The sequence below is a fragment of the Heptranchias perlo genome, chromosome 32 (assembly GCF_035084215.1).
Source record: "Heptranchias perlo isolate sHepPer1 chromosome 32, sHepPer1.hap1, whole genome shotgun sequence".
NCBI classification, from domain to species: Eukaryota; Metazoa; Chordata; class Chondrichthyes; order Hexanchiformes; family Hexanchidae; genus Heptranchias; species Heptranchias perlo.
The window spans coordinates 5,766,167-5,789,147 of NC_090356.1; the positions used below are offsets into that span (position 1 = coordinate 5,766,167).

Below are 22,981 nucleotides of genomic sequence, written 5' to 3' on the forward strand. Positions count from 1 at the left end.
ACATAAAGCAATCAATGCTTTAAAATTTCATTGAGGTGAAAATCGCAGGATCATACAAGATGCCCACCTCACAACAAATCAGTTGTCCTAACACTATCTCCTCACGACAACACTCTGTAGTACACCCTTAACCCAGTACAGAACACAAATAGTACAGCTATAAGTTTTTATTAGAAACTAGCTGATCTCCTGTGGTGTTGCTCACAGATGGTTTGGGGTGTGGTACAATGGTTGGGAGTTTTTAACTGCTAAGATGGAGTTTGTTTAATTTTTATGGGCATCGCTTAGGTTTCTCCCTTTGGGGAAGTGTTCTAAATAGGCACATTCTCAGTCAATCGGAGGGTAATTGACAGGGGCCATGTTATCACGATCAGAAAAACCAGCAGGGAATGATTAGTTTGCCTTCCCTTTTATACAACACTTTGAAGTGTAACATCTATACATACATATGCACACACATATAAACACATATACATATACACAGACACACATATATAAACTACCAAACTCCTTGGGAATGTGTTGCTGAAAAGAATCTGTTCCTAAAGCTACAGTACTGATTATGCGATGTAATGTATTGTTCAAGAACTCCATCCCTATCAGATTTTTAAAAAATTTTATTTTTCCAAGGGGACATTTTTCAGGGTTGGTTTACCACATTTCTTCTGTAATTTTTTTCCCTATATTCCTCTGACCTGACACTTTGCAGATGAAAGCTAGAGTTCACAGCCACTGCCAAGAATGCCCCATAACCGGCCGAGGTGTGAATGTTCTCCGTTTCCCATCTTCCATGGTGGGGGATGATTCACTCTTTGCCCAGGCCCCTCCCTGGTCAGTTCAGGTCAGAACAGGGACTGAGCGGGAATTCCAACCTGCACCCTTCCCCGCTCAGCAGCATTAAGCATTAGCGAGTTAGCAAACAGCGGCAACATGGCGCCCTATCAGTTTCATTAACCTTTCACCAGTGTCATACCATGGCTTCTGCATCCAGCAGTCTACTGTAAAACAGGAAGAAAAGTAGAAATGAAACTCAAAGGGGCACTAATTTTGTCACCAGCGGGAGAATAGCTGCAATGTTGACAGTATGTTTATCCTGACAGCCAACATCTACAAATTGTTTTTAGTTATATAATAAAATATTATATATAATGTGTACTGCAAGAGTTTATTTAAAAGACTGCCCCCTTCTGAAAAAAAAGCAGTGTGGTAAATATTCTGTACAATAACAGCATGTATTCTATGTAATATATATTCGTTACAACCAAAAGTAGCTGGAATGAGTTTGAGGGTGTCATTCAACACTTCACAGAATATAATACCATCAGAAATGTTTGACTGAATTATACTTTTGTAGCCCAGGAGGTTCCAACTTGCTCCTATTTTTTCCACCTTTCCGCTGTCCTCTCCTGAGACAATGAATCATACTGGCACATGATTGCACTACCAGCCCTTGGTATCCTGTCCAAGTGCCATTCTTCATGGTTGTGCCTGATCAGCAAGTGGCCATCGGCTATTTGACTTGGTGAGGCATCACAGCCTAGACAGACCATGTCCTCAGCAGATTGTGCACTTCCCAGCGAGGGACCGTGGATAATGATTGGCTGAATTTTCCCTTCCCTAACCCAAGTACACTAAGGTCACTTGTATTGACCTGAATGCCACCCCAGCTGAGATTAACTAATTCAAGAACGACCGGGTACAAACTGGGACTGTCCTGTTCTGTATGGCTTGGCATCATACTAGGCACTGTTTACCTAATGAGCCGTTTAGGCAAAGATCCATTGTTTTTAATCCTCACCTGATGACCTCACAGGACAATCTTCTGGGAAGCAACAACTGTGGCTGATATTTCTCCTCTCTCGCTGACAGACCACCAATCCTGGACAAACCTCTTAGCTTTTGAGGCATAACCTCTCACAGTGTAGTAATTACAACCGTGCTTCAATGAATGACTTATTCGTTGCAAACATATTGAACAGAGCTCCATGGAGCTGCCGCAGTGACCTCAGCACCAAGGACAGCGACAACAGAGCTACTGATGGCCAACTTTTTGTAGGGTTAACTCTGTACGGTCAAGCCTTTAGTGTTAACTCTCTGTGGGATCAACTCTCTGTGGGGTCAACTCTTTAGGGTGAACTCTCTGTAAAGTCAACTCTCTGTAGGGTCAACTCTTTAGGGTGAACTCTCTGTAAAGTCAACTCTCTGTAGGGTCAACTCTTTAGGGTGAACTCTCTGTAGGGTCAACTCTCTGTAGGGTCAACTCTCTGTAGGGTCAACTCTCTGTAGGGTCAACTCTCTGTAGGTCAAGTCTTTAGGGTTAACTCTCTGTAAGGTCAACTCTCTGTTGGGTTAACTCTCTGGAGGGTGAATTCTCTGATTCAGGGAGCATTTATACTGAACCCAGCAGCTGCAGTATTGGCTTCACCAGGTAATACTGCATTTGTGTAGCCTGCCTCCATTTTGAATTTTCCCAGCCAGCTTAGAAGCTCCTGCCCCGGCAAAAATATAAATGTTTTGAGAGTGCAGATGGGAGTGTCTGCACTCTCTAAGGATTTAAATTAACTCTGGCTAAGTTTAGAAAGGGCTCAGGGAGTCCAATTCAGTTTGATCTTGCAATGGTGTGAGACTGTCCCCTTCAGCTGCTGCCCGGGGTCAGGCGACTAACTCCTGATTTGTACTGAAACTTTACTGTTTGGAAACCGCTTTGTTGCAATGTTAATATAAATTTACCATCAGATTATTAGGTTAACACACCTAAAAATCCATTGCACACATCTGGGTAGACAGCAGGAATCAAAATGTGGAAAATTACACATCTGCAGAGCATAAACCGCATCTGGAGAGACTCCTCCAGTACCTCCATTGCGCTGTTTCAAAGGATGTAAGAGAAAGGTTGTTGCCTTATAGGTAATCTCTCTCTCATCTTTGACCTCCAACTTCTACTTTATTTTATTACCATGGTCATTGCTTCTCTTTAAAAAAAAAATTCCCCTGGCATTTTCTTATCCCCTCTCCCCTGTGCCTTCTTGCTGGGATATGGTTCCATTGACACCAGGTATCTGCTCACTCAAGTGGCCAATCTTTATGGGTGAACTAAGATGGTGGTTGTCAGAAGGCCATTCAATAATAGTGTCCATTTGACTCACTTTTACCTCTGAGTTAGAAGTTTGTAGATTCGAGCCCCACTCCAGGACTTGAGCACATAATCTAGGCTGAGCGAATGCTACATTGCCAAAGGTGTTTGGATGAGAGGTTACACCAAGGCCCCATTTGCCTGCCTAGATGGATGTAAAATGTTCCATAGCACTACTTGAAAAAGAGCAAGAAGTTCTCCCAGTGTTCTGAACCAGAATTCATCCCTCAACCAGTACCACCATAACAGATTAACTGGTCATGTATCTCAATTGCTGTTTATGCGACCTTGCTATGTGCACACTGGCTGCTTCGTTTGCCTACATAATATCAGTGACTGAAGTTCAAAAGTAATCATTAGCTGTGAAGTGCTTTGGGACATTTTGAAGATATGAAAGATGTTATATGAAAGATAGGAAAGATATTAACGCAAGATCTCCCTTTCTACAGGAGGATCACAGCCAAGTCCAACCCTGTCAACACAAAAGCCTACATTTTCTGATTGGTAGTAACCCATTTATTTTAAACGGATTAAAATGCCATTACAATAACGCAAATTGGGAAATCTAGGCTCTAATGTGTATACACATGCTCTTCCAGCAAGTGCCACTAGACAGTGATCAGGAATGGGGACCAGGGCCAAATTTCCCCTCCCCAATCCAACAGTGCATGTGCCAACTGTAGTTCTCCATCATCATCCTCACTAAGATTAGTTAACTCAGCACAGACTGGGGACATAATATAGGACCTTCCCGGTCTGTACTGCTGAGCTACTCAGCAGTACAGACCGGGAAGGTCCTATATTATGTCCCCAGTCTGTGCTGAGTTAACTAAACTCTCTCAGCCTTCAGAAGAGCTTCTTCCTTAAACTTGTCTTCTGTTTGAGCTCAAATTATATCATGGTACAAGCTCTTCCTCCTCTCTACATTTAAAACAATGCTCATCACACTGTCTCTTACTCTAGCTCATTCTTCACCAGGACCTCTAAGCTGTGGAACTCCTCACCTCCCTCAGTCTTGCCTTTGTCCTACAATCTACAGGCTTTTAAAATCCAAGGTTGGTGTCAAGCACTGATTTCTGCCTTCATTTTCTCTGCTAAGCTTTTTCATCTTGCTGGTGTCCTGAACTATGGGCCTTTTATCTGAGCATCGCAAGTAAAAAAACTGAATGGCTATGTTTATCCATTGCATCTTCTATTTCAACACGGAATTGATGCATTTGTGCCCTGTTTAATGCTACATTTGGCAATGATTCAGCTGATCAAGTGTATTCCCAACTCTCACAGGGTAGATTTTAGGAATTTGCATCTCCAGGTCAGAGTTTCAGGTAACAAAGAGTACATATCAGGAACTCAGGTGCAGAGGTCAGCATCGAACCATTAAAATTATACCATGTGAGGTACGCTGACTTTAGCAGCCAAGGTCACAGACTCTGCCAGGAGCACTAATTTGCAAGATATACTTCCCTATACCGACTAATTTTCGAATCGCTCAGATTTGGGAATTAATTATGTGTTAGGTACCAAGTTTCTAATCAAATTGGAAATTGTATTCAGCACATACTCAATAAAACACATCATTACATGGAAAGCCTCAGGGTGAAATATTATTCAAATACTGGAAACATGCATGTCAGATTTCTGCAGACTGAAGTAGCACACCCCTTTTTGCAATATCAGTTGTGGAACATCAATTAAAATGTCTTCTTGTCTCACTCATAACTGATTTACATAAAGAATAATCTGCTTAATTAGAGTAGGTGGACGGGCTTGGTAACTTGGGCCTACTGGTAATCATAGGCTTGGTAACTTGGGCCTACTGCCTGTGGTCTATGCTGACAATGGGAAGTCCTGTTTTTGTAAAAAATCCCTGCGGGCAGCTAAACAAGATTCAAAGAACTACAAGTGAAGAATGCTGCTGAATCACTAGTACAACAACGTTGAACAACACGGAAATATTGGCCAATGTGAAGATTTATATATTTTTTTTCTTGAGAATCCCAGGTGAAGGGCCAAGGCCAGTACTGCATTTTGAGAAGAGAAAGAGAGCAGATGAGGTAAATCAGGAGTAGTGAGTGGGTGACACAAAGCTTCCCCCCCACTCCCTAATCTATATGTTACAAATATTATGTCCGCATGCACTTCCTGTCAACTTTTGCCATTATAAATTTCTTATGTACCACCATTGGCAGGAGTTGTAACCACAGCAACAAACAAGTTTACATAGGCAGTTTCCATTATAAATGTGAACAAAGGAATTTATAATGGAAATATAAAAATAAGGGCAGAATGTATAACTTTAAAATGAGGACTGAATTACATCTGCCTGCCCTGATCCAATTATCCCCCACCCTCTAACCCTACTTCACCTAAATACTATACATGGTGATTCATTTGAGCCCCGTTTAATGCCACACTTGGCAATGATTCAGCTGATTGAGTGTATTCCCATCTCTCATAGGGTAGAGTTTAGGAATTTATGTACAACACCACAGAAGATTGAATAGTATATAAGACAGGTACTAGAATGGTTTTATCAATGTGTATACTCCTTAAACAATATTACTCAAACACTGGAAATATGCATGTTAGATTCTGCAGATGGAGGTAGCACAAAGCAGTCAGGAGATGAAGCCAAGAAGTGCCACATACCTTGACAAAGCCTCAGAAACACCAGGAAAATGATGTCTGACATTAATCATGGGGGCCAAGTGTACTGGAGGATAAGGTCATTCGAGGGCATTACCCTCTACTAAAACAAACCAGGTCAGCAAAAAATAAATGGTTGATTCACAATTTCATCCAAATGGTGTCCACTTCACTCACTGAGGGGTTGAAACCTGTCACTGCACCTAAGTGAGCAGGTCAATGAATTCTGGGCAGGGCCATGAGTCAGTGTAAATCCATGTACATTCCATTCCATTAAATTTACACTCTCAGAATTTCTTTGCCCCTTTTTCCCTCCTCTCCTTAAGGTGTTGACTCTTGCTGGGGTATAGTTCCAAGGTGCTAGCAGCCTTAGCCAAGCAGGTAATCTTCATGTGGCAGACTGGACAGAGAGTGGCAGTGGCAATTTGACCATGAGGGTGTCAATGCCGAACCCTATCCTACTTTCACCTGACAATCACACCTATGCACACTTTGCAACAGCAGGTGTCACTGGGTAGCAATGAGGAGCAGGAACCCCATCCCATGTAGCCTAGGGGAACAGATTTCCCTCTCCCATGTAGCCTAGGGGAACAGAGGCCAATTGAAGTATCCTCCCAGCACCTTGCCTGAGATCAATTAACTCAGGACAGACCTGGAATCAATCCTGAGGCCTTCCTTGTTTGTATGGCTCAGTGCCACACCCGATGATACATTCATCCTCCATGCAATTTGGAGTGAGCTCCATTTAAAAAAAATGTATTGCCTCCCTGGAACACAGAAAATAATCAGTAAGAATGTTTTAACCCTTGCACTGCCTTTTGAATTCCTTTTTGAAAGTTACTATTGAATGTGTTTCCACCGCCCTTTCAGGCAGTGCATTCCAGATCATAACAACTTGCTGCATAAAAAAAATTCTCCTAATTTCCCCTCCCTAGCCCAGTGGCACTGAGACCAATTGTCAAACACTTCCCAACACCCTGGCTGACATCAGCTGACAGGAACAGGGATCTATCCTGTAGCCTTCCTGACCTATATGGCTTATCACCACACTGGAGAGCACCATAACCCACTGAGCCACCAGAGGAAGTCACCTTCATTACCAATTGAAATTAATTTATTAGTGGACAACACAGACGAGACTGCGATAACTTACATAGAATTATATAGAAATTACAACATGGACGAAGGCTGTTTGGCCCAACCAATCCCTATTGGTGTATATCCTGCACATGAACAGTAGTTTTAATCCCATGTACCCACTCTGTTCCCATATCCTTTTATTTTCTTCTCCTTCAACTGCCTATCTAACCTATACTTAAATGTTGACATGGTCCCTGTTTCAATAACTAGTTCCTGTAGTGCATTCTATGGACTTACAATCCGCTGTTAAAAAGTACCATTCTAGTAAATTTCCTCTGCGCCCTCTCCAAGGCCTCCAGTTCAACAGGTATTCCCCATATGAAATGCCTTTTCTCTTTACAGATGCAGACAGACCCACTGCCTGTTTCCAAACATTTTTTATAAAACCTGCTCTTTCTTCTCTGGATGGACGAACCCACGGAACACCTCATGGTTGCTGTTATTTATTCTCTCAGAGGCAGAGGTGAGCGGTGAGTGAGGACCTTGTCTTTTGATTCTTCCCATCCTCTCCCAGATGTCTTGAGATTGATAAAGCCTGTGTGTGTGTGTGTGTGTGTGTGTGTGTGTGTGTGTCTCCCTCTTTTGTTTTAACTCCCTTTTCTCATGTATCTATTATGGGACATATTGCCTCTCCTTTTCTGTACTTTTAATTCCCTTCCTCTTTGTCCTCCAGGCTTGACACCTCTGTGACCAAAGACGACCATTTAGAGCCAAGGATTGCCCAGGTGTGATTGACTCCACAAATTTTCTCCTACCCTACTGGGTGGTATTTCAGCTTCTGCTTGGCACCGCCTGCAAAACAGGCTGAGCACTGAGCAGAACAGGACTTGAACCTGCGTTTGTTCTGGTGCTGAGACCAGGATATGGGGTGGAGAAGAAAAACAAAATTGTTGGAGATTTGAAACTACTGAAATAATTGCTTTAATATCAATGGTACTGGGCGGATACATCTGTTCAAACTCAGCCTGCTCACCAGCCAATGTCAGTACTTGAAGCCCAATTTGTATTAAATTTCTCACAAATTTCAATCACTTTTTAATTACAAATATAAATGCTATATAATGATTTCATCGGCCAGTATTGAAGATCTGGTATAATGTTGGGTATGGGCCATGGAAAGGTTAATGCGATTCACATCTGGATCACGGTCATCAAGATCTTAGTGTGGTCTCTCAGGGGCCCTATACCTTACTGCACTGGTCCCCGGGGTAGCACCAGGTCCCAGGGCAGCAGCAACTTTGTAAAGTGTCGGTGTTGCCTTTGGAAGTGCTGGCAACCGCCTAAAGAAGCAGGTATCACCGACAGCCGTGGAGCCGGGAGACCCTCGGTGACTAATAAAGACATTGCACTTAGCAGTGCCAAATGCCTATTTTTCTGTGGGAGAGTGGGGGGCTGAGTTCTCAGCTCACCAATATGGACCACACGTGCCGTTTTCCTGTGTGGAATCTTCCCCGATGAGGAGGTAAGACCCAGCAGCCAGAAATAGTTCAAGCGATGCCTGGTGCCCGTTGTTTTCCTGTCGCACTGCTGCTGTGGGCACAAAGGGGAAAACTGTACCGCAACTAGAGCCCCGGTATGGTGCAGAACTGATTCGTGACGCAATGCTATAGCATTAAGAAGACGCTACTGCAAACTGTAGCCTCGGTTTTCGCCCGATCCCAGGACAAATGCAATAGACTGGAGCTGAAACAGTTAAATTATAGATGGCGTTCCAAATTTAATGAAAAGTCGGCATCGTCAATTGCAGCCCAGGTTAACCGCTGCCACTCGCGTCAACCCAATCAACAGCCTGCCTGTCCGCCCGCCACATCGCGGCGAGTCCTTGCACAGACAAGGACAAGCAGCACATTTGAAATTGCACTTGAGAAAAACACTAATTATCCCGTCGGTTACCAGCAGACAGGGAGCCGCGCTTCTCCCACTGTTGGACAGGATGCTTGCTCGTCTGCAGCAAGTCTGAACATCTCCCTCCAGGAGATAGCACAAGCAACATCTAACATGTGCCTGGATTGCGAGCATGTTCAGTCACGTCTTGCTGCAAGACATAATCTTTAAAATATATAAAGACAGTAAAAAAAACCACACATGTACAGGTCTTCAGCAGACTAGCGACTTGTGCTAAAACCAATTTTCACAATTAAAAGCACTTTGGCTTCTCTCATTGGAGAAAGTGCAGACATTACAGCTGGAGGAGTTTGAGAATCTTGCATTCTGGTTCAGACTGTAGTTTGACATTATATTTCTGTCACAAAAGCAGGTATTTGCTGTCTGGCATGCAGCGGGATGCACAGGACACACATCGAAAGCAATACAGTCATTTCAACAGAATACCAAGTTTAGAAGTTGCATTAACTTAATCCTCAATAAAAGTTTAACATCAGTTGAACATCACATTTAGATAACAATCTCTGCGCGGAGAACAGAAAGTGAAAAGAGGAAGAAAGAACAAAGAAAATATCACAAGAGACGGAGGCTGAAAACATCTCTTTTTTGTTGATGAATTAATAAGGACCACATTTTTTTAAAAAATAGAAACATAAAGAATTTACTTTCTTAAAAATATTTCTTGATCAAAAATACGAAAGCGCAGACTCACAGTCCAGGTAGCTGATTTAGCAGTACTTGATTGCTGAAAAGTGACTTCGAATAAATGTGGTCCCGGATAGTCTGTGTTGGAAGGGATTGCTGGAGCAGGCGACATAGTGTCAAACGTGGAGCTTGGCTGCGAGTAGGGAGACGGCGTCGGGACATTCGAGGCGTGCTCCGAGTTGTAAGGGCTGGCGGAGGATGCACGGTTGGTGATACTCTGATCCATGCTGCTGTTTAGCAAATTAAACTGGGACTAGAGAGGGAAAGGGGTGGGGATAAGAAGAGAAACATCCAGGTAAGGACTTGCAACATCCACTTATTTCAGACTATTAAGAAAACACACACATCAGACAGCTGTCACTACAGTTCAGCTCTTGGAATCCCTTTTTTTTCCCTGTTGCCCCATGTAAAGACTTGTCAAATAATTAATCTTAAATATAATGTGAAGGAAAAAATGTCAGTTGAAGCTTGTTGTTTCTTCTTGTTCCTTTCTCTGACCGCTGATCGCTAAAGGTTTTTTAAAAAACGATTGTTTTGGGCCATCAGATTACTTCTAACTGTTTGGCGTTTGCGGCAGATTTCCGGCTGAATCACTCGAGCTGTTTTTTGTGTTTCATTCACAAAATTTCAAGCAAGGAAGGAACCCTGTACAAATGAATGAACAGAAAATCATTCAACAAACACCTTTCTTTCAGGGCTAAGTATCAGTCTGGGTTAATGAAGGAGTTAAAATCTACTTGGGTGAAAAGTCTAGAGGAGTATTTAAACCGACAGCTTGTTCGAACCAAAACAACTGGGGAGTGATTGACAAAATGAAAAATAATTCAAGAAAATCATCAATATACTTATTGGGAGGTTGTTACTGCTGGTTAAAAAATAACCCCCCCATTCTTCTCTCCTCTCCTTAAGGTCCTGGCTTCTGCTGGGGTTCACTTCCACGATTGTCAGTATTTCTCTGCTCCCTCACTAGACACGTGTCAGCCTAGACACTGCATGTGGCTATTCTACCTCATTGTGCATCACAGCTGAGCTTAATTTGTCCTCATCTGACACACGCACGTTCACACACTTGCACACACTCCATCAGGGGCAGTAATTGAGAGCAGGACCCCCTTCCCTAACCCAGTGGCACTGAGGCCAAGGACAGCATCCCAACTGCTGTGGTGACGGAGATCAGCTGACAGCACAGATCCAGGATTGAACCTGGGGCCTTCCTGTTCTATATGGCTCCACAGTACATGGCCCATTTACTGTCACTGGTGGATCACTGCTACTGCTGCAAAGGGCATCCTAGGGCGCACAGTAACACAGTACACCACAAGGCTAATTTTATCGACTGGGATCACTGGGATCGATTTTGACTTTTGGGTGACCGACCGGCGGAGCACGCTGATCGGCCACCCGTTCCGGCGGTGGAGGCCCCTGCCATTTTGAGGCCCTGGCCTCATTTAAATTTGGCAGGCGGGCTGTGGGGCGCCAAACAGGCGCTGCATCCGGTGATGCAGTTCACCGGACTGAAGCCTCAAGATCGGGCAGTGGTCTCTTTAAGGAGCGTTGGTTCAGCCGCTCAGCGCTGGCCGCCTATTTTGAGGCCTACTCATTTTCACGCTGAAAAACAGGGTGGTTGTGAGATGAAAATTGCCTCCCACTGAGCTACCAATCTTAGCCAGTCTGTCATGAACATGCAATAACCATGGGTCTCGGTGTCCCTCCAACAGGAGGAAGGAAAACTAGCGACTAGTTAAGTTGCAGTGTTGATGGGGACCAGGGAGTTGTGGTAAAGTGTGCCACGCAGCACTTCGCCAGGGTACAGCGATGTAATCAGTAAACCAATGATGTCATTGCATCTCCTAAACCACCCTGCACTGTGAAGTTGTTTATTTTCATTTTTTTTTAAAAACCGTTACTGCTTTGTAAAAGCTGTTACAACACAATGTCTGCAGCCCCCGCAGTTTTCCCCGACAACTAACATAGGGGTCTCTTAGGGTACTGTCTTGCCAGCTGATTCAGATGATGGCACAGGGTCCATTTCTACCAAGGAAGCAAACAGTTCCTCGTGGAGATGTCTTCGCACTGAGGACACCATCCCACGTGTTGTGTGGCATTACCACCGTGCTATTTGGGATAGATTCAGAACAGATCTAGCAGCTCAAAACTGGGCATCCATGAGGCGCTGTGGGCCATCAGCAGCAGCAGAATTGTATTCCAGCACAATCTGTAACCTCATGGCCCGGCATATTCCTCACTCTACCATTACCAACAAGCCAGGGGATCAACCCTGGTTCAATGAGGAGTGTAGAAGAGCATGTCAGGAGCAGCACCAGGCGTACCTAAAAATGAGGTGCCAACCTGGTGAAGCTACAACTCAGGACTACATGCATGCTAAGCAGCGGAAGCAACATGCCATAGACAGAGCTAAGCGATTCCACACCCAACGGATCAGATCAAAGCTCTGCAGCCCTGCCACATCCAGTCGTGAATGGTGGTGGACAATTAAACAACTAACGGGAGGAGAAGGCTCTGCAAACATCCCCATCCTCAATGATGGCGGAGTCCAGCACATGAGTGCAAAACACAAGGCTGAAGCATTTGCAAACATCTTCAGCCAGAAGTGCCAGTGGATGATCCATCTCGGCCTCCTCCCGATATCCCCACCATCACAGAAGCCAGACTTCAGCCAATTCGATTCACCCCACGTGATATCAAGAAACGGCTGAGTGCACTGGATACAGCAAAGGCTATGGGCCTCGACAAATCCCGGCTGTAGTGCTGAAGACTTGTGCTCCAGAACTAGCTGCACCTCTAGCCAAGCTGTTCCAGTACAGCTACAACACTGGCATCTACCCGACAATGTGGAAAATTGCCCAGGTACGTCCTGTCCACAAAAAGCAGGACAAATCCAATCCGGCCAATTACCGCCCCATCAGTCTACTCTCAATCATCAGCAAAGTGATGGAAGGTGTTGTCGACAGTGCTATCAAGCGGCACTTACTCACCAATAACCTGCTCACCAATGCTCAGTTTGGGTTCCGCCAGGACCACTCGGCTCCAGACCTTATTACAGCCTTGGTCCAAACATGGACAAAAGAGTTGAATTCCAGAGGTGAGGTGAGAGTGACTGCCATTGACATCAAGGCAACATTTGATCAAGTGTGGCACTAAGGAGCCCTAGTAAAATTGAAGTCAATGGGAATCAGGGGGAAAACTCTCCTGTGGCTGGAGTCATACCTAGCATAAAGGAAGATGGGTGTGGTTGTTGGAGGCCAATCATCTCAGACCCAGGGAATTGCTGCAGGAGTTTCTCAGGGCAGTGTCCTAGGGCCAACCATCTTCAGCTGCTTCATCAATTACCTTCCCTCCATCATAAGGTCAGAAATGGGGATGTTCGCTGATGATTGCACAGTGTTCAATTCCATTCATAACCCCTCAAATAATGAAGCAGTCCGAGCCCGCATGCAGCAAGACCTGGACAACATCCAGGCTTGGGCTCATAAGTGGCAAATAACATTCGCACCAGACAAGTGCTAGGCAATGACCATCTCCAACAAGAGAGAGTCTAACCACCTCCCCTTGACATTCAACGGCATTACCATCGCCGAATCCCCCACCATCAACATCCTGGGGGTCACCATTGACCAGAAACTTAACTGGACCAGCCATATAAATACTGTGGCTACAAGAGCAGGTCAGAGGCTGGGTATTCTGCGGCGAGTGACTCACCTCCTGACTCCCCAAAGCCTTTCCACCATCTACAAGGCACAAGTCAGGAGTGTGATGGAATACTCTCCACTTGCTTGGATGAATGCAGCTCCAACAAACACTCAAGAAGCTCGACACCATCCAGGAGAAAGCAGCCCACTTGATTGGCACCCCATCCACCACCCTAAACATTCACTCCCTTCACCGCCGGCGCACAGTGGCTGCAGTGTGTACCATCCACAGGATGCACTGCAGCAACTCCCCAAGGCTTCTTCGACACCACCTTTCAAACCCGCGACCTCTACCACCTAGAAGGGCAAGAGCAGCAGGCACATGGGAACAACACCACCTGCACTTTCCCCTCCAAATCACACACCATCCCGACTTGAAAATATATCGCCGTTCCTTCATCGTCGCTGGGTCAAAATCCTGGACCTCCCTTCCTAACAGCACTGTGGGAGAACCTTCACAACACGGACTGCAGCGGTTGAAGACGGCGGCTCACCTCCACCTTCTCAAGGGCAATTAGGGATGGGCAATAAATGCATGCCTTGCCAGCGACGCCCACATCCCATGAACGAATAAAAAAAAAGAAAGTTGCTTGTTTTGCAAAAGGCGTTTACATTTTGGACTTCAGTTACATGGAGAGAGTAGAGAAGCTGGGACTGTTTTCCTTAGAGCAGAGAACGTTAAGGGGAGATTTAAAAGAGATGTTCAAAATTATGTAGGGTTTTTATAGAGTAAATAAGGTGAAACTGTTTCCACTGGTAGGAGGGTCAGTAACCAGAGAACACAGATTTAAGGTAATTGGCAAAAGAAGCAGAGGGAAGGTGAATGGCCTTGTTCTGTGCTGTATGATTCTATTACTGAATTCAGCAAAATGTGCATGCTGTCTTGGGTACTGCATTACATGGTACTTGTAGAAACTGGAGAAGTAGCACATTTTGCAATCTAATGTTTTTAGCTATATTCATGTGTTGAGTTAGCCCTGCAGAAAAGGTTTTAGTGTGAAACTAACAGGATTGTTTTCCAAGTTAGAGCTGCCAATGGGGAGTCTCACCCGTCGGCTGCACATAATCGGAAACGGCGGGCAGCGGGACTCGGAAAGCTGGTGCTTGTAAGTTTCCATGTGTCTTAACCGCAAGTTCAGTTCCCACGCTCACTGGTACATTACTTATAACCAGAAGCCTGTTTAAAGTGTCTATGTTCTGCTCTTTCACTGGCCGACCGAGCATGTTTGAATTACAAAGAATTTACAGCATAAAAACAGGCCATTCAGTCCAACTGGTCTATGCCGGTGTTTATGTTCCACACAAGCCTCCTCCCACCCTACTCCATCTCACCATATCAACATATCCTTCTATTCCTTTCTCCTTCATGTACTTATCCAGCTTCCCCTCAAAGGCATCTATGTTTCTATGTTTCAACCCATTCCATGCAAGTTGCACATTCTAACCACTTTCTGGATAAAGAGGTTTCTTCTGAACTCCTTATTGGATTTATTAGTGACTATCTTATCTTTATGGCCCCTAGTTTTGAACTCCCAAACAAGTAGAAACTTCTTCTCTACGTCTTCCTTATCAAACCCTTTCATAATTTTAATGACCTCTATCAGGTCAGCTCTCAGTCTTCTCTTTTCTAGAGAAAAGAGCCCCACCTTGTTCAATCTTTCCTGATAGGTATAACCTCTCAGTTCTGGTATCATGCTTGTAAATCTTTTTTGCACTTTCAAACATGCTCGGTCGGCCAGTGAAAGAGCAGAACATAGACACTTTAAACAGGCTTCTGGTTATAAGTAATGTACCAGTGAGCGTGGGAACTGAACTTGTGGTTAAGACACATGGAAACTTACAAGCACCAGCTTTCCGAGTCCCGCTGCCCGCCGTTTCCGATTATGTGCAGCCGACGGGTGAGGCTCCCCATTGGCAGCTCTAACTTGGAAAACAATCCTGTTAGTTTCACACTAAAACCTTTTCTGCAGGGCTAACTCAACACATGAATATAGCTAAAAACATTAGATTGCAAAATGTGCTACTTCTCCAGTTTCTACAAGTACCATGTAATGCAGTACCCAAGACAGCATGCACATTTTGCTGAATTCTCCAGTGCTTCTATAACATTTTTGTAATATGGAGTCCAGATCTGTGCACTGCACTCTAGTGCTGATGCTACTCAGATGGTACAGTAACCAGCTGGTGTTACGGTCAACTCACACTCAGCTCCACACACTGCCATTAGAGCTGAATGAAAGTGCCGATGAGCGGAGTGAATGTAGACGTAAAATGTAAAATATTCCTTTTCTGGTGAAAGCTCAGCTGACTGAGGGGCTTTTATACTGATGAATACACTCTGAGGTAGGGGTTTGATTTTAGTTCTCTCAGAGTGTGCCAGGATTGAAAATCAGGAATTGGGGACTCAGCCAATTCGGGACGCAAGTGATTTTCCACCCATTAAAATCCGCCCCACTGTCCTTGAACTGGGTAACATCGAAAAAAGCCTTTGCTGCAACGGGAGTGCAGGTTTGAAGCAAAGTTCTGTGCTTTCAGGAGATTTAAATGACAAGTAATAGTGGTAATACAAAAATAATGTTGCACAAAGTGCAAAAATATAACTTGTATGAACATAATTGTTTTACGTCAGCTCGACTAAGTTGGTAACACTCTTGTTTCTGAGTCAGAAGATTGAGGGTTTAAGCCCAACTCCAGGATTTGAGCACCTAATCTAGGCTGATACTCCAGTGCAGTCCTGAGGGAGTGCTGCATTATTGGAGGTGTCGTCTTTCGGATGGAGACGTTAAACCGAGGTCCCATCTGCCCTCTCAAGTGGATGTAAAAGATCCCATGGCATTATTTCGAAGAAGAACATGGGAGTTCTCCCTGGTGTCCTGGTCAATATTTATCTCTCAACCAACATTAAAAAAAGATTACCTGGTCATTATCACATTGATATTTGTATGACCTTGCTGTGCACAAATTGGCTGCCGCGTTTCCTACATTACAACAGTGACTATGGCCTAAATTTTAACCCAGAAGAACGGGTGGGTTGGGGGCTGGGGGGCAGTAAAAGTTTTTAAAATCTAAAACCCGACGCCAACTCATCTCCAACCCGCCCACTTCCGGTTTTAACGGAGGAGGGACGAACGACTAACCTGCTCTTAGGAGGCGGGTCGGACACTGAAAGCTTTCAAGGAGGCTGCGGGCCTCCATCTTTACAGCTTTTTTATTTTTAACTCCTGGGGGTCGGAATTTCTGGGCCTTCTACTTCACACCACATGAGAGGAGGCGAGAAGGTCCGAAGCAGCAGGTAAGCGCCTTTATTGCACTGCTTGTGAGCCGGGAGGAGCAGGAGTGCTACCCAAGGCCTAACAAGCCTACCTGCAGTGGCCCCACCCCAGCCCCACCCCCACGATCTCCGAACCCCTCTCCCACGATTTCAGACGCCCTGATGACCCCCGATGACTCCCGACCCCCCCCATGACTCCCAACCCCGAACCCTCCTCCCCACCATCTAAGACTTACCTTTTTCTGCTTCTTTCCTCTTCTCCTGTCTGACTGGTAGCCAGGTGGGAAACTGACAAAAAAAAAGACGTCCTTACTTCAAAATCGTAAGGACGACTGGGAAACCCGTACTTCCTGGTTTCCCATCAGTAATTCCCCACCCCCTCCCCCACACCCTCCCCCATCTTCCTGACTCCATGATAAAATTTGGGCCTTCATTTCAAAAGTACTTCATTTGGTGTGAAGCGCTTTATGACATCGTGAGGTCGTCAACAGTGCTATATAAATGTGAGTCTTTCTTTCATACATCACACTAACTGTTTCGAATATGTGCAGTGATCTCCCCTTGCCCTCCTTCTCTCACCAGAAAAAAAACAGTACATTTACAATGGGAAAGAATGTGCACTAATACCTTCTTTTTAATGTAATACATTGTTCGGACTTGTCCAACTGAGTCCAAAAGTCAGTCAACTTGTGTTTCCAATAGTAGACAGATAAGAGTGGAGGGGGAGGGGGAGCCTGGCTTCTTGTTCAGATGGGACACTGCTTTCTTCTTTTCCCTTCATCCCTTCTTCTCAGTCGGGCTGGCTTTGGGCTGACAGTATTGATGGGCTAGTCCAGGTTAAAACAACAGGAGAAGAAGCCGGGACTAATTAACTGCATAACTTCCACCCAGGCAGCAACACAGATGCAGGTACGTACATGCAGAGGGAACAGCCGTGGAAGTGGTGAGTGTGCACACACTGGACCTGGCTGTCCTATCACGCACCATAAAATTCCAGAGTTAGCAATGATTGAAGGTCACTGCTTTTCGACCATGGGATGAAGTGATTCATGGGTGGTGCTCCATGCCCCTCAGAACTTTCTATGAATACAAATACTACGAACTTCAGTTGTCTTTAACGTGCTGTCCTCTCTCACTCATTGTTACAAGGGCTGAAGAACAGAATTCAGCAAATTTTTGCTAACGAAAGGTTCGCACTTCTTCAATTCAAGAGCCAAGGGAAAGGGAGAGGAGCAGCAAGGGATGGATTTCTAACCCAGAGATTGTTCACCTGCCCTGAGTGCCCTGCTGCTGGCTTTTTCCTGACCTCCGATAAACAGCCAAGCAGTGAACATGAATGAAGTTAATGATTGAAACCTTTATTTGGTTATGTAACTGGAGGGAGGATCGTTGGGCCCTTAACGAGTTATAATCAATGGTGGCCCGGGTAGGGAAGCACCCAACAGGAAGACACCAGGGAGACAGAGCTCCCATCCTGAGAAACGGGGGAAGACTCGCCAAGCTTTGAAAGTATGAGGTGTAGCCAAATTGGTGGGGGAGTTAGGCCCCAGGAAGCTTTGGGTTCTGGATGACCTTAGAACACAACCTGAGGCATATTTGGGACTTTCATATGCATTTCTCCTTTTTCTCCCTTCATTTATTTAAGATGTGGAGATGCCGGTGATGGACTGGGGTTGACAATTGTAAACAATTTTACAACACCAAGTTATAGTCCAGCAATTTTATTTTAAATTCACAAGCTTTCGGAGGCTTCCTCCTTCGTCACAATTACCTGACGAAGGAGGAAGCCTCCGAAAGCTTGTGAATTTAAAATAAAATTGCTGGACTATAACTTGGTGTTGTAAAATTGTTTACAATTCATTTATTTAAGGGGAAGCTAGATAAATATATGAGGGAAAAAGGAATAGGTTACGCTGATAGGGTTAGACAAAGTAGGGTGGGAGGAGGCTCGTGTGGAGCATAAACACCGACATGGACCTGTTAGGCCAAATGGCCTGTTTCTGTGCTGTAAATTCTATGTCGTTTTAAATTTTGGGCATCAATCTCTGCCCTTGCCAGTCGAATGCGACGCACCGTCCACGGTATTTCTCACCTGCTGACCGATGAAACCGCCCACTATGCCCCACTTCCATGCAATTGGGATTGGACAGCGGGCGACATGTTTTTTCTGTCAATCTTAGTGAAGCACTGTCATCGACTGTCGGGTAAGATAGCTGGGGGAACGGATGTGATGTAGAAAAATTTGCGCATGTGTCTCTAAAAAGTTAGCGTTTTGGGGTAGATGTTGGTGTGTGTTGCGCCGTTTTTATGGGCATGAAACGGGCGTGTTGCTGAAAATTTTAAGGTAGGATGGCCAGTCTCTGCGGGCATTCGAGCCACTGCTAAATTCATCCAGCCCATTTTTTGTGCCTGCCTAAAACAGGTGTTATACCCCTTGCATACATTAATTAGGGGCCTAACTCCTGTTGAAGGGCCCTTCTGGAACTTTGTTCCCGATAAGCGGAGCAGGTACCAGGCCTGCCCCTCTCACAATTCGGCAGCGGCCACCAACGAAAGGTAAGTTTTTCCAAAATAACGGTTGAAAAAAAGACTTTCCTGTGGAGCTAGGAGAAGCAGGAATGCGATCCACCGCCCCCCGCCCCCATCCGTATCCTTCTCCAACACTTCTCCTGGGATTTACCTTTGGCAAGGGAAGCGGTCCGACATTTGTCATCTTCAATGCGTGAGCTGCCTGTGGTGGCGTGACAGGCACCGTCAGCTTGCGCATAAAATGGCAACGAAGCCCAAGGTTCAATTTTGGGCTTATTTTTTTTATGCGTTCATGGGATGTGGGCATCGCTGGCGAGGCATGCATTTATTGCCCATCCCTAATTGCCCTCGAGAAGGTGGAGGTGAGCCGCCTTCTTGAACCGCTGCAGTCCGTGTGGTGAAGGTTCTCCCACAGTGCTGTTAGGAAGGGAGGTCCAGGATTTTGACCCAGCGACGATGAAGGAACGGCGATATATTTCCAAGTCGGGACGGTGTGTGACTTGGAGGGGAACGTGCAGGTGGTGTTGTTCCCATGTGCCTGCTGCTCTTGTCCTTCTAGGTGGTAGAGGTCGCGGGTTTGGGAGGTGCTGTTGAAGAAGCCTTGGGGAGTTGCTGCAGTGCATCCTGTGGATGGTACACACTGCAGCCACTGTGCGTCGGTGGTGAAGTGTGTGAATGTTTAGGGTGGTGGATGGGGTGCCAATCAAGTGGGCTGCTTTGACCTAGATGGTGTCGAGCTTCTTGAGTGTTGTTGGAGCTGCATTCATCCAAGCAAGTGGAGAGTATTCCATCACACTCCTGACTTGTGCCTTGTAGATGGTGGAAAGGCTTTGGGGAGTCAGGAGGTGAGTCATTCGCCGCAGAATACCCAGCCTCTAACCTGCTCTTGTAGCCACAGTATTTATATGGCTGGTCCAGTTAAGTTTCTGGTCAATGGTGACCCCCAGGATGTTGATGGTGGGGGATTCGGTGATGGTAATGCCATTGAATGTCAAGGGGAGGTGGTTAGACTCTCTCTTGTTGGAGATGGTCATTGCCTGGCACTTGTCTGGCGCGAATGTTACTTGCCACTTATGAGCCCAAGCCTGGATGTTGTCCAGGTCTTGCTGCATGCGAGCTCGGACTGCTTCATTATTTGAGGGGTTGCAAATGGAACTGAACACCGTGCAATCATCAGCGAACATGCCCATTTCTGACCTTATGATGGAGGGAAGGTCATTGATGAAGCAGCTGAAGATGGTTGGGCCTAGGACACTGCCCTGAGGAACTCCTGCAGCAATGCCCTGGGGCTGATATGATTGGCCTCCAACAACCACTACCATCTTCCTTTGTGTTAGGTGTGACTCCAGCCACTGGAGAGTTTTCCCCCTGATTCCCATTGACTTCAATTTTACTAGGGCTTCTTGGTGCCACACTTGGTCAAATGCTGCCTTGATGTCAAGGGCAGTCACTCTCACCTCACCTCTGGAATTCAGCTCTTTTGTCCATGTTTGGACCAAGGCTGTAATGAGGTCTGGAGCCGAGTCGTCCTGGCGGAACCCAAACTGCGCATCGGTGAGCAGGTTATTGGTGAGTACGTGCCGCTTGATAGCACTGTCGACGACACCTTTCATCACTTTGCTGATGATTGAGAGTAGACTGATGGGGCGGTAATTGGCCAGATTGGATTTGTCCTGCTTTTTGTGGACAGGACATACCTGGGCAATTTTCCACATTGTCGGGTAGATGCCAGTGTTGTAGCTGTACTGGAACAGCTTGGCTAGAGGCGCAGCTAGTTCTGGAGCACAAGTCTTCAGTACTACGGCTGGGATGTTGTCGAGGCCCATAGCCTTTGCTGTATCCAGTGCACTCAGCCGTTTCTTGATATCATGTGGAGTGAATCGAATTGGCTGAAGACTGGCTTCTGTGATGGTGGGGATATCGGGAGGAGGCCGAGATGGATCATCCACTCGAAACTGCCTCAGGCCTCCAGGCTGGGGGCATGCGCTGACTGCATAGCACTGATTCTGGGCTCGTTTGTACCCCTTTGATACAGCTACAAGGTCACTAACGGAATTGAACGTTGTCCAGATACAAAACATACTTCCATTCTAGTTTAATCCAGTAGGGAACAGGAGATTGCATCCGTGTTTAACCTGATTGTTATACCTAGAGAGAGTGAGATATGGAAAATAACCTGAGTGAATTTGAGAAGACGTGATTCAAACGGTGAGTGAGTGGCTTATACGCTTGTTCAAAAGTTTATAATTGTCGATAACGTCCTGAGATCGTGAAAGGCGCTATATAAATGCAAATCTTTCCTTTTCTTTTGATGCCGGGGGGTCTATACTTTCAGCACCATTCCTGAGCTGAGATGTTTTAATATTTGATACTTTTGTAGTTTGAATTGTGGCAGAGAGATATTCTGATGCTGCCGCTCTGTGTTTACATTGCTATCCCGAATGGAGAATTATTGACCCACATTCTCGTGCCACTAGGATAAGAGAGCTGCTTTTAGCAGGGTAAACTCAGAACTGTATGCTACTCCCGCCTGTTCTGAACTACAGATACGCCAGAATTAAAGCACACACTGTTTCCAGAGGTTGAGGAGTCTAGAACGAGAGGACATAGATGTATAATTAAATGTAAGATTTTGGAACTTTTTAACAGCGGATTGTAAGTTCGTAGAATGCACTACAGGAGTTAGTGATTGAAGCAGGGACCATGTCAACATTTAAGTATAGGTTAGATAGGTGGTTGAAGGAAAAGAGAATAAAAGGATATGGGAACAGAGTGGGTACATGGGATTAAAACTACTGCTCATTGATAAACATCAATAGGGATTGGTTGCGCCGAACCAATCCCTATGTTATCGCAGTCTCATCTGTGTTGTCCACTAATACATTAATTTCAATTAGTAATGAAGGTGACTTCCCCTGGTGGCTCAGTAGGTATTGGCGCTCTCCAGTGTGGTGATAAGCCATATAGGTCAGGTAGGTTACAGGATAGATCCCTGGTCTGTGTTGAGACAGCTGATGTTAGCTAGGGTGGTGGGAAGTTTGTAACAGTTGGTCTCAGTGCCACTGGGCTAGGGAGGTCAAAATCAGCCAGGGTTCCCACTGCTGATTGTGCACTTGTGGGGATGTTAGGGAGGACAGTTTCAGCTGTAATGTGCTCCCTCAGCTGAATAGCCTGTCAACAGCAACACTCTCACACTAAGAAGGACCACTTGAGGTGTGGTACACCAGCCACGAGTCAGCATCTTTAGGGGAGCAGCAGAAAAAAAATTGGAATTTTTACTTGATAAAAATGTGTTTTGCAAACTGCTATATTCCCAGGGTGAAAGTGATATAAGGCCACATCCTCTACAGACTGTGCCCCTTTAACATGTTCTAATCTAATTTTGATAGAGTGCATAAGGAGAAACGGTTTCCACTAGCAGGAGGGTCAATAACCAGGACACAGATTTTAGATAGTTGGCAAAAGAACCAGAGGGAAGATGAGGAGAATTTTTTTTACGCAGTGAGTTGTTATGATCTGGAATGCACTGCCTGAATGGGTGGTGGAAGCAGATTCAATAGTAACTTTCAAAAGCGTATTGAATATATATATTTGAACAGGAAAATTTGCAGGTCTATGGGGAAAGAGCTGGGGAGTGGGACTAATTGGCTAGCTCTTTCAAAGAGCTGACACAGACACGATGGGCTGAATGGCCTCCTTCTCTGCTATATTATTTTGTGATCATTGTGGGGTGATCCTTGGAGGATATGCATAATTCAAACCTCAGATACAACAATTTTATATATTTTAAATAAAAACAGAAAATGCTGGAAATACACAGCGGGTCAGTCAGTATCTGAAAAGTGAAGAGACAGGTTAGTGTTTTCGGTTCAGCCCCTTTGTCAGAGCTCTTTACGGTCCGCACCTGAAACGTGAACCCGTCTTTTCCCTTCACAGACATTGAGGGACCTGCTCTGTAATTCC

General features: G+C 45.3%; 1 protein-coding gene across 3 annotated transcripts in view; it reads right to left on the reverse strand.

Moving 5' to 3' along the window:
• The window catches only part of tp73 (tumor protein p73), a 158,923-nt gene that overhangs the window by 43,238 nt on the left and 92,704 nt on the right, over positions 1–22,981 (reverse strand). For all 3 annotated transcript variants that reach the window (XM_067970246.1, XM_067970248.1, XM_067970247.1), the window contains one exon: positions 9,516–9,761. In XM_067970246.1, coding sequence (XP_067826347.1) covers positions 9,516–9,761 — 246 coding nt within the window. The remainder of the gene's footprint in view (positions 1–9,515; positions 9,762–22,981) is intronic.